This window comes from Anomaloglossus baeobatrachus, chromosome 11 (genome assembly GCF_048569485.1).
Source record: "Anomaloglossus baeobatrachus isolate aAnoBae1 chromosome 11, aAnoBae1.hap1, whole genome shotgun sequence".
Lineage (NCBI taxonomy): Eukaryota > Metazoa > Chordata > Amphibia > Anura > Aromobatidae > Anomaloglossus > Anomaloglossus baeobatrachus.
Window position 1 is genome coordinate 8,111,191 of NC_134363.1, and position 12,236 is coordinate 8,123,426.

General features: G+C 43.9%; 1 protein-coding gene across 2 annotated transcripts; it reads left to right on the plus strand.

Moving 5' to 3' along the window:
- Positions 1-513: 513 nt before the first annotated feature.
- Positions 514-7,655, plus strand: LOC142256534 (acidic phospholipase A2 homolog). Of its 2 annotated transcripts, XM_075328283.1 has the most exons (5): positions 514-626; positions 716-866; positions 5,324-5,430; positions 6,495-6,569; positions 7,440-7,655. In XM_075328283.1, the coding sequence occupies exons 1-5, from the start codon at positions 551-553 to the stop codon at positions 7,640-7,642; spliced, it is 612 nt and encodes a 203-aa protein (XP_075184398.1). In that variant the 5' UTR covers positions 514-550; the 3' UTR covers positions 7,643-7,655. The 2 variants fall into 2 exon arrangements, with proteins under 2 accessions (XP_075184398.1, XP_075184399.1); XM_075328284.1 differs by lacking the exon at positions 6,495-6,569.
- Positions 7,656-12,236: the final 4,581 nt, after the last annotated feature.

Genomic DNA, 12,236 nt, shown 5'->3' on the forward strand with positions numbered 1-12,236 from the left:
CCCCCCTTGTTGTACAAAAGACTAGGGAAATGAGACAAAAACAACAAAAAAAACAGCAGTAGCCAGCGTCAAAATGACAAATGACCACACATGCCAAAAGGGAAAAACAGCTGTGTGAATCAAGTAAGCTGGCTCATCAAAATGTTAAAAATATATCCCTTAAATATATTTTTCTTTATATATGCGATGAGATATAAAAACCAATAGACTTCAAAAATCAAAAAAATAAATAATGTATTTTATATTGAGTGAAAATGACAAAAATGGAACAATTCATTAGTTCAGTTACAGAAAAGAAAAATAGTATTCTTCATAAGCTTATGTGAAGAGTACACATCACTGACATTCACTCCACACAATGTTGTTAGACCCATGGCCACACATCCAATGCAGTAAGGGTTAATATTTCCCACGCTGTCACCCGATCATATGATGCTGGTATCAGGTAAGAAGCCCCCGGGCACCAATAGCAGACAGCGCTCTGCAGCGCCCCCTAGTGGAGGGAATATCAGGAGGATATAATCCCCGGTGGGATCTGCTGGTCTTCCAGATGGTCTTCTCCTGGATCTTCCCCGTCTGTCTCCGGGGCACAATGCTCTCCTCTCTGCTGCTCCTCCTGAGTCTCGGTAAGATCTGGGAGTATCTGGAGCCATTTACACCCGACACAGGTGGAATATCGGCTCAAGGCTCAATGACAATGGCATTTATTTTCTAGTGTCGGTGGAAAGCTTCAGACTCACAATAGAGCGCAAAGATTTCAAGACAATGGTTAATGAAACACTGGACAAAGAGATTGTAGATTCTCTTCCTTATGGCTGCAGGTGTACAATATCTCCAAGAGATCAGATACCGCATGAAATTGAAAGGTGAGTGAATGTATACACAGTCATTGTAGATGTCACCTGCAGTCCTATGTAACGCCACAGATAACAGTGATATCTCTCTGAGTACAGATAATGTAGTAGATGTCACCTGCAGTCCTATGTAACACCACAGATAACACAGTGATATCTCTGAGTACAGATAATGTAGTAGATGTCACCTGCAGTCCTATGTAACACCACAGATAACACAGTGATATCTCTGAGTACAGATAATGTAGTAGATGTCACCTGCAGTCCTATGTAACACCACAGATAACACAGTGATATCTCTGAGTACAGATAATGTAGTAGATGTCACCTGCAGTCCTATGTAACACCACAGATAACACAGTGATATCTCTGAGTACAGATAATGTAGTAGATGTCACCTGCAGTCCTATGTAACACCACAGATAACACAGTGATATCTCTGAGTACAGATAATGTAGTAGATGTCACCTGCAGTCCTATGTAACACCACAGATAACACAGTGATATCTCTGAGTACAGATAATGTAGTAGATGTCTCCTGCAGTCCTATGTAACACCACAGATAACACAGTGATATCTCTCTGAGTACAGATAATGTAGTAGATATCACCTGCAGTCCTATGTAACACCACAGATAACACAGTGATATCTCGGAGTACAGATAATGTAGTAGATGTCACCTGCAGTCCTATGTAATACAACAGTAATAACTTTTACTGAATAGTAAAGTATTGAATCAAATAGGAAAAGTGAAGAGGTGATGTTAGATTACATTTCCCTATAGCAGGGTGGGCAAAGTGCAGTCGGTGCCACATCAGGTCTTTTGAGTGTTCTAGTCTGGCTCGCGGATTGACATGGTTAAAGGGCAAAGGGCTGAAAACAGTGGATGTGTGCCACACTGTGCCCTCACCCGCTGCTCATGTGCCGCACTGTGTCCTCCTCCGCTGCCCATGTCCCGCACTGTGCCCTCCTCCGCTGCCCATGTCCCGCACTGTGCCCTCCCCCGCTGCCCATGTCCTGCACTGTGCCCTCCTCCGCTGCCCATGTCCCGCACTGTGCCCTCCTCTGCTGTCCATGTGCCTCCTGATGTCACCGCTATATACATTCACAGCATTCACAGGATGCAAACAGCGGTAAACACATTGATGGAGGAGACGCCACTGGTTCCATCTTCCACAAATTAGCATGAGTAACAGTAGACAGGATGACGTGACATGATGGTCTGCGCTGTGTGGACCAGGGCTGTGGAGTCAGTAAGCCAAACCTGCGACTCAGACTCCGACTCCGACTCCCACATATATGCTTCCATTTAAGTGAAAAATGTACTGCAGTACAATGTGAACATCAGAGATTTAATCATTTTTTATGATACAATAATCAAGATATTTAGATACAACATAAAATATATGTATTGGATACAACTTTAGAACACAAAAAACTGTAATAAATTGTAAATATGTAATACACTATGTAATAGATTACATATATATATATATATATATATATATATATATATATATATATATATATATATAAATAACACTATGCAATAAACTATGTAAGTGGCAAAAAACAGTTTTCAACAAAAACATACTAAATAACATTGCAGTCTATGAATTTGTTGTAAGAAATAGAATTGCCTCCATCAGATCGTCCTTCGCAGATGACCTTGAATCTGACCTAATAATGTTAAGGCTGGAGAACAGCCTCTCTACAGTAACTTGGGTTGGAGGCAAAGCCGTAACCACATGGGCAACATCTCTAACAATTTCTGGGTATAAAGGAATTGCCTCATGCACAGTCAATTTTGATGAACGGTTGAATTTTTCTATTTCTTTGAGAGCAAGTGAAAAATCTTGCTGAAATCTGGTCAATCTGCTGCTATAGGAGACGGAGTCCAATCTTTTTCCTTGCGGCAACGCTTTACCTGCTCCTTGACATCCAAATACTTGTCAAAAGTTAAACTCCTCATCTGATGAGGATGAAGATATGGCAGCAGTAGCACTGTCAGGCCCCAAGTCCTCTTCTGCCTGGCAGTCCTGTAGCTGCTCATCCTAACTGCTACCTCACTCACAGCTTCTTTTCCTTTAGTAAGCTGTTGATCAAGCAGTATACGATGACTTGGGTTCACAAACAACTGCCAGAAGAATTTTAATTTCCAATAGCTGCGTCTCTCCGTTTCATTGAAGCAGAAATGCCATCTGCGATTAAACCTCCTCTTTGGGACAGGCAACATAGCAAGTTCTTCCACTCCCTTATGAAAATGCCAGGAGTTAAATCCTCAGCTTGTAATTTTTTAGTCACGGTAAATGGGTGATTAAGCAATTCCTTCAATTCAGCCACTTGTGTCCATTGACCTTCATTTAGGGTTACCTGAGGATTCGCCATATCTATAAGAAACGGATTTAGTTCAAGCAATCGCTCAGTCATTAAATAAGTGTTGACTCACCGAGTGGCTTGATCAACAATTGCCCCTTTCCCAGCATGTCTCTTCAAGATGGAATCAATTTTAGGGGTTTTGGCGGCAATAACCAATTTCCTCACTTTTCCAATTAGATTTCCAGCATGTCCCTCTTGTAGACTATCTCTTATTGCCAGCTGCAGTGTATGCACAACACAGCGCATGTGATGAATACAAAAGTGTTCTGAAGCAGCTTCAACAAGATCATCAAATTCTAAAGTATCATTTAAAGTATCATTTAAAGTATCTAAAGGTCTCCTTCTGTATATAGAAAGCTATGTGGAGGCTCCTGCTGCATATATGAGGCTGTGTGGGTGCTAATTCTGTATATACTGTATATAGGTGGCTATGCGGGGGCTCCTGATGTATATAACATGCTATGTGGGGATGCATACTGTATATAGGAGGCTATGTGTGGGCTACTACTGTATATGGGAGGCTATATGGGGCTAATGCTGTATATGGGAAGCTATATTGGGGCTAATGCTGTATATAGGAGGCTATGTTAGGGCTCAAACTGTAGATAGAAGGCTATGAGAGGGCTCCTCCTGTATATAGAAAGCTATGTGTAGGCTCCTGCTGTATATAGGAGGCTATGTGGGGGCTCATACTGTATATAATGTATATAGGAGGCTATCATAAGGCTCCTGATGTATATAACATGCTATGTGGGGGCATATACTATATATAAGAGGCTATGTGGAGGCTGCTGCTGTATATGGGAGGCTATATGGGGCTAATTCTGTATATTTGAGGCTATATGGAGGCTCTTGCTGTGTATAGGAGGCTATGTGGGGCTCAAACTGTATATAGGAGGCTATATTTGGGCTAATGCTGTATATAGGAGGCTATATAAGGGTTCTTGCTGTATATAGAGGCAGTGTTGAGACTCCTGCTGTATACAGGAGGCTATGTGGGGGCTCCTTCTGTAGATAGCAGGCTATGCGGGGGCTCCTTCTGTACATAGAAGGCTATGTGGGGGCTCATACTATATTTAGGGGGCTATGTGGGGGCTCCTGCTGTATATAGGAGGCAATGTGGGAGCTCATACTGTATATAGGGAGCTATGTGGGGGGATAATATGTATATAGAAGGCTATATGGGGATCATACTGTACATAGGAGGCTATGTGGGGGCTCCAGCTGTATGTAGGAGGCAATGTAAGGCTCCTGCTGTATATAGTGAAGCTACGTCGGGGCTCCTGCTGTATATAGGAGGCAGTGTGGGAGCTCATACTGTATATAGGGGGTTATGTGGGGTTCATTCTGTATATAGGGGGATATGTGGGGCCTCCTGCTGAATATGATGGGGCTATATGGGGGCTCCTGCTGTATATAGTGGGGCTACGTTGGGGCTCCTGCTGTATATAGGGGACTATGTGGGCGCTCAAAGTGTATATAGGGGGATGTCAGCATACTTAATTCTGCTCAATATTAAGTCATACAATAAATATTGATATAAAGTAAAAAATTATACTTCATATGGTAACATTACTATTGAGCAGAATTCATTTCAGCCCATAGGTTCGGCATCCACACCAGTCACGATTTCTCATGTGGCTTCTCGGCCATTAATTATTTGCCCACCCCTGCTCTATAGACATTAAAAAAAATAAATATAAATGAAAGTTTGGATCATCCTCTGTTTATGAAAAAATAAAACTTGGTAAATTAAAAAAATCTGAAATCAATATTGTCTTTTCACTTCCCCGAGATTTTTCTCGTTTCTCAGTAGATTATATGGTAAAATGAATGGTGAGCTTCCAAACCGCAACTTTTCCAACAATCAACCCAAGTTCTCATACGTTGATACAATATGGAAATACAGACAGATGGAAAAATAAAAAAAAGTGTTGGCTCTCCAAAGGAGAGGAAGAAACAATGACATTGGAAAAATAAAAAATCACCCAGACATGAAAGGGTCAATAGTATTAATCTTTTTCATATTATCTATCAGGTTTCTTTTTTTTAGTTTCGCCCCCGGTGACATCAATCTCTTTCTTCTTCAGGTGCTGTCGTCTACAAGATTGCTGCCATAAAGAACTCTTTAAATACACGTGTAAGCCTAAACGCCAGCGTTATACCTACACTTACAGGAACGGGACCCTCACCTGCAGTAAGTCCGGGGGTCTCCTCGGGGTCAAGACACTCGGCGGCAATAATTACAAGATTGTCCATGATTAATCACAAAACTGGAAATCCAATCAGATGTTTTATGTCAGATGTTTCCTTGAAAATAAGCCCTAGTAGCATTTTCTATAGTTTTTTGGAATATACCTAAAATATAAGCCCTACTCAAAAAATGAGCCCAAGTTACAGTCAGGCCCGGTGTTAGGAGGAGTCAAATGGCACAATTTCTCAAGGACCCCATTGTTTGCAGATTTTGTTTCCAGATTTATTAAGAATCTTTGATAACTCCACAGTCTACACTATATATAGAGGCTGCAGTAATCGGGGGAATATCCAGCGTCCTCCTCCTTCATACACTGTATATAGAGGCTGCAGTAATCGGGGGAATATCCAGCGTCCTCCTCCTTCATACACTGTATATAGAGGCTGCAGTAATCGGGGGAATATCCAGTGTCCTCCTCCTTCATACACAGTATATAGAGGCTGCAGTAATCGGGGGATTATCCAGCGTCCTCCTCCTTCATACACTGTATATAGAGGCTATAGTAATCGGGGGAATATCCAGCGTCCTCCTCCTCCATACACTGTATATAGAGGCTGCAGTAATCGGGGCATTATCCAGCGTCCTCCTCCTTCATACACAGTATATAGAGGCTGCAGTAATCGGGGGATTATCCAGCGTCCTCCTCCTTCATACACTGTATATAGAGGCTGCAGTAATCGGGGGAATATCCAGCGTCCTCCTCCTTCATACACTGTATATAGAGGCTGCAGTAATCGGGGGAATATCCAGCGTCCTCCTCCTTCATACACTGTATATAGAGGCTTCAGTAATCGGGGGAATATCCAGCGTCCTCCTCCTTCATACACTGTATATAGAGGCTTCAGTAATCGGGGGAATATCCAGCGTCCTCCTCCTTCATACACTGTATATAGAGGCTGCAGTAATCGGGGGAATATCCAGCGTCCTCCTCCTTCATACACTGTATATAGAGGCTGCAGTAATCGGGGGAATATCCAGCGTCCTCCTCCTTCATACACTGTATATAGAGGCTGCAGTAATCGGGGGATTATCCAGTGTCCTCCTCCTTCATACACTGTATATAGAGGCTGCAGTAATCTCAGGTCAGTGTTATCTCAGTTCAGTGTTGTCTCTGGTCAGTTTTATCTCCAGTCAGTGTTATCTCCGGTCAGTGTTATCTCCGGTCGGTGTTATCTCTGGTCAGTGTTCTCTCCAGTCAATGTTGTCTCTGGTCAGTGTTATCTCCAGTCAGTGTTATCTCCAGTCAGTGTTATCTCCGGTCAGTGTTATCTCTGGTCAGTGTTCTCTCCAGTCAGTGTTATCTCTGGTCAGTGTTATCTCCGGTCAGTGTTATCTCCTGTCAGTGTTATCTCCAGTCAGTGTTATCTCCAGTCAGTGTTATCTCCAGTCAGTGTTGTCTCTAGTCAGTGTTATCTCTGGTCAGTGTTCTCTCCAGTCAGTGTTATCTCCGGTCGGTGTTATCTCTGGTCAGTGTTATCTCTAGTCGGTGTTATCTCTGGTCAGTGTTATCTCCGGTCACTGTTATCTCCGGTCAGTGTTCTCTCTGGTCAGTGTTATCTCCGGTCAGTGTTATCTCTGGTCAGTGTTCTCTCCAGTCAGTGTTATCTCTGGTCAGTGTTATCTCCGGTCATTGTTATCTCCGGTCAGTGTTATCTCCGGTCAGTGTTCTCTCTGGTCAGTGTTATCTTCGGTCAGTGTTCTCTCCTGTCAGTGTTATCTCTGGTCAGTGTTATCTCCAGTCAGTGTTATCTCTGGTCAGTGTTCTCTCCTGTCAGTGTTATCTCCGGTCAGTGTTATCTCCGGTCAGTGTTATCTCTGGTCAGTGTTATCTCCCGTCAGTGTTATCTCTGGTCATTGTTATCCCTGGTCAGTGTTACAGCTGATTTGTGTTATATCCGGGTCATGGATCCATCATGGATGAATAATGATAAATGCTTCTGTTATATCCACAGCAAATAAAGAGTTTCTGGATAACTGTGCTCCAGACACCTGCGAGTGCGACCGGAAAACCGTGATGTGTTTAATGGGCAAAGACGTTTCTGAACAATATTCACAATGCATAAATAACAAGCCGAGTCATATGAGTGGCCAACCATGTTATTCGCCATCAATGATTGCGCTCCAGAAATTTTTCTACAGGGGTTCCCGGAAATAAATAAATCCACAATAAATATGAATGCTTCATTCTTTCTCTTGTGAAGTTTCCACTTTATTCAGCCTCTTCTTAATTATGATTTTTTTTTCTAGGAAACAATCAAAATGGCTGCGATGATTGTTCAATTTGGGTTCATATCCAGCTCATTAATTTGCAGGGGCGGTCTGTCATGAGGGTAATGTAGTAACTGGGAACAAAAGCTCCTAAACTGGCCCTTGGGCTACAGGCCGTAACTGTCCCTTATCCCAGAGGTACTTCTGAAGGTAAAGAGGTCTGGACCGCCAACATAGCCCTGACTTCTGCTTAGCCCTAGGTGTAATACCCCCTCACCCAAAAACCAGGAGAGGATTGGGATTGGAGTGGTAAATCCCACACTAAAAGACAGACAGGGGGGAAAACCAAAAACAAACTCCCAGCAATCACTCATAGAGGTAACGACAACACGTGTTCAGTACGAAATAAAGAAAAGGAAGGAAATAATCAAATGACATGAATTTCCAAAACACACCGGAATAGTATACAGCACTTCACCAGAAGCTGGAAAACCATTTACATGGATTGTAATCACAAAAGCTATTATAGGCTTCTACCATTGGAGAAAACCGCCATGATGGGTCTTCAGAAACACATGACCGTGCAGCAATTCACAGGGGAGCAGGAATAAGCTAATGCTAGACCGATCATTAGTAAGCACACAACAGGCCGACGTCCGGCTCTCAGTGAGCAACTCTGTGGTTCGGCATTTTAATTTTAAAAATGAAGACATGCCTGAGTGGCGGGTGTAGGCCTGTTCCTCACAGAAGCATGGCACTACTCACAAGACACAACTTTGATACTGTCCATGCAGCGTCGGATTGGCTACTGGTGGAATCTCCAGGAATGCCAGGCCTGGATTCAGTTACCTGCACTCCGGAGCTCTCACCTGCAGACTGGACTGATCTCAGAGTTTGCAGGACTGATCCGTGAGCGCTGAGTGAGTGATTCCCCGGCGATTGCGGCTCAGTTCATGACAGCTGCAGACAGGCCGGGCTGATCTCCGGAGTTCAGGTGAGAGTACCGGAGATCAGCCCGGCCTGTCTGCAGCTGTCATGAACTGAACCACAATCACCGGCAAATCAATCACTTGATGCTCGCGGTTCAGTCTAGGCTGCATTCTGGAGCTCAGAGGAAGGCAAAGAGATCATAACAGTCTACAAGGTGGTGTCACGCTAGGTATGGGGAAATACCAAGCAGACGGTAAAAAAGGAGGGACGGGAAGAGAGAACCCTGTTTCTAGGAAAGAGAGAGATGGTGACCCCTAATGAAACCTCCCACTGGCCCATGGCTCCCCCTGACCACCCTAAATATGATCCGCACATATGCACTGAGCAGGATACCTGGCCCTGGCTGACCCTGAACTGGGCCCTAGGTAAGGAACGCATGAGATAAGCACTTCGTCAACCCCACTAAGTTCTAATGAAGACACAGGGAACACAAACAAGGGAAAATAAAAAAACAACTTATCTCCAAGATGACTCAGGGAGAGGTACAGCAACAAACAATGTTTCTCGTGATGATTACAAGCCGACTGCTTGCACTCAAGACCATATAGAAATGTAACTCTATCACCAGCAAACACAATAGGGAAATGCAGGTATTTAAGGACATAAGGGAAAGTGATGATTAAGAACTGAGAGGTGAGGATATCCACAGGGTCCTAAAAGGAAAATGATTAACGTCAAACAGAGAAGATACATAGGTCTCTATTTACAACACAGAAGAAAGAATAGAATGTCAGGGAGCAGTTTATGCAGTCAAACCCTGTGACCCTCTACAGCCGGACACCACAGGACTGTCTGTCAGCCATGACGTACCTGTGACAGGTGGTGGACAGAGAAACATGCATTTTTAAAATATCTGGAGATTGCTTGTATTTGTGACAACAAGGTATGAGGGTTTGGAACATTCAAGGCCTCAATTTCGGTCAAAGCATTAACAGTCTTCAAATCATGGATCATTCAGTAAGTATCAGGGGAATCTCTAGGTCTATTTTAATCTTATTTGGATAAAAGTGGGTTTCACAGGGGGACGTCTATGGCACCTGGGCTCTAGCCTGGATGTACTTTCTTTTATTGCTAGTCAGGGCCATTGATTGGGCCGTGCTTAACAAATATTGCTTTAAACACAGAGGGTACTTCTCTGCTTTCAATTTAATCATGGCAGGTGGGTTGGGAGCCGTTCTGCTGACAAGGTGTCGGGCACCTGATGAATTAACATATCATCAAATAATCTGGCATCAGGTGCTCTCAAAGCTATTAAAATAGACACCATTTCTGCCAGTTTGTATAAGTGTCTATCTTAAGTGGGCTTTACATGCAACAACATCGCTAATGAGATGTCATTGGGGTCACGGAATTCGTGACGCACATCCGGCCTCGTTAGGGACGTCATTGCGTGTGAAACGCACGAACAACCATTAACGATCAAAATTAGTCACCTAATTGTTGATTGTTGACGCGTCGTTCTAATCCCAATTATCGTTGCTGTTGCAGGATGCAGGTTGTTCGTCGTTCCTGCGGCAGCACACATCGCTATGTGTGACACCGCAGGAACGTGGAACATCACTGTACCTGCGGCCGCCCGCAATGAGGAAGGAAGGAGGTGGGCGGGATGTTCGGCCCGCTCATCTCCGCCCCTCCGCTTCTAGTGCACGGCTGCTTAGTGACGCCGCTGTGACACCGAATGAACCGCCCCCTTAGAAAGGATGCGGTTCGCGGGCCACAGCAACGTCGCTAGGCAGGTAAGTACGTGTGACGGGTGTTAGCGATCTTGTGAGCCAAGGGCAGCGATTTGCCTGTGACGCACAACCGACGGGGGTGGGTTCTTTCACCAGCGAAATTGCTAGCGATGTTGCTGTGTGTAAAGCCCGCTTTAGAGTCGAATTGTGACTGTGTTACCTTCAGGAGCGTCTTGCTTTGTGTTCTGGACAACACTTACCACATCTGTCCCCAACAAATTCACAGGAGCATTTTCACTAAGAATACATTTTGTAGGCACATCGTGGCTATCCGGCAATTCAGTTTCATCTATTTAGTCATGAGGGCTTCAGTCACAAGTCTCCCCACCAAAAACACTCTGTAATATCTTTAGTTACGTCCGGTAGTATCAAGTGTCTGTACACTAGGGTCCCGACTGCCCCCGCGTCAATCCAAAATTCAGCTTCTTTTATCCCCGGCATTGTTATGGTCGTGGTTAAGTTGGGAGGTGAGAAAACGGGACATATATGCACTGGGTTGCCGGCTTCCGATGGCAAGTGGAGTGGAGTAGTCTGCTCCTTACCGAGATTTATACATTGTCTGGAGTAAAGACACCCCCAGAGCACTAAGCAAAGGGGGACATAAGTTTGGGAGGAGGGGAACCATAACTCCTATAGTTTTGTTGTATAGCTGGGTAGATTTTAAGGAAGGGTGATTCTGCTAAGGCCTAAGCCACACGGCGAGAAAATCGGTGCGAGTGGAGTGGGATAAAACATCGCATTCCACTCGGACCAATTCTAGCCAGTGTGTCAGCGCACATGAGCGATTATTTTCTCAGCTCTAATTGGACCGAGAAACTGTAATGCAAAACTCTTTTCTCTCGCACCCATTCAAGTGAATGAGGCGAGAGAAAAATCACACTGCATTCGCGGTACACCGGTGTACTGCGCGTGCAGAGCGAGAATCGCAATAGCCGGCAACAGAGGAGAGAGGGAGAGAAATCCCTCCCTCCCCTCTTCCGTGCAGGCCCGCCCCTCCGCAGCACTGGCCCGCCCCCCGCAGCTGAGGTCCGCTCGCACAGTCGGACCTCAGTCGCAGGGATACTAGCATGACACTCGGCTCCTGCTGTGCTGCCAGCGCGAGCTGAGTGTCATGCAAGCATTGCACTAGTGCCCTGTGTGGCCCTGGTCTATCAGTATGTCTCGTGTCAAGTCAGCAGTCTTCCCCATGATTGTGTTGCCTACTGAACCTGACTAAGGGAGCATTTTAAATGCTTCGGAAGCCTTTGCAGGTGTTTTGTGGTAATTGTTCTAATTTTCTGAGATAATGACTTTTGGGTTTTCATTGGCTGTAAGCCATCAACATTAACAGGAATTACCACTTAAAATAGATCACTCTGTAATGACTATATAATATACTGTATGTGTTTCACTTTTTGTATTGAGTTACTGAAATAAAGTAACTTTTCGATGATATTCTAATTTATTGAGATGCACCTGTATATATACTTATATGTAAAGTTGTTAAAAATATATCCCTTAAATATATTTTTCTTCAAATACGTGATAAGGCACATGAAAGACAAACTTCAAAAATGTAAAAAAATAAATAGATGTATTTTATATCGAGTAAAATGGTTGCCAAAGAATTCAGTTACAGTTCAGTTACAGAAAGGAAAAAAATAGTATTCTTTGTTAGCTTACGTGAGGAGTTCAATAATAGTCCATATCTTTAACTAAATCAAAAGTCTTCATTCATCTTTGCCATGTTCCTGAATGGACGGCAAGGATGATATGCTGTAGGCCTGACAGGCATGTGTTACTTTATCTTTGATGGATGAATGGATGGATCAGGCTCCC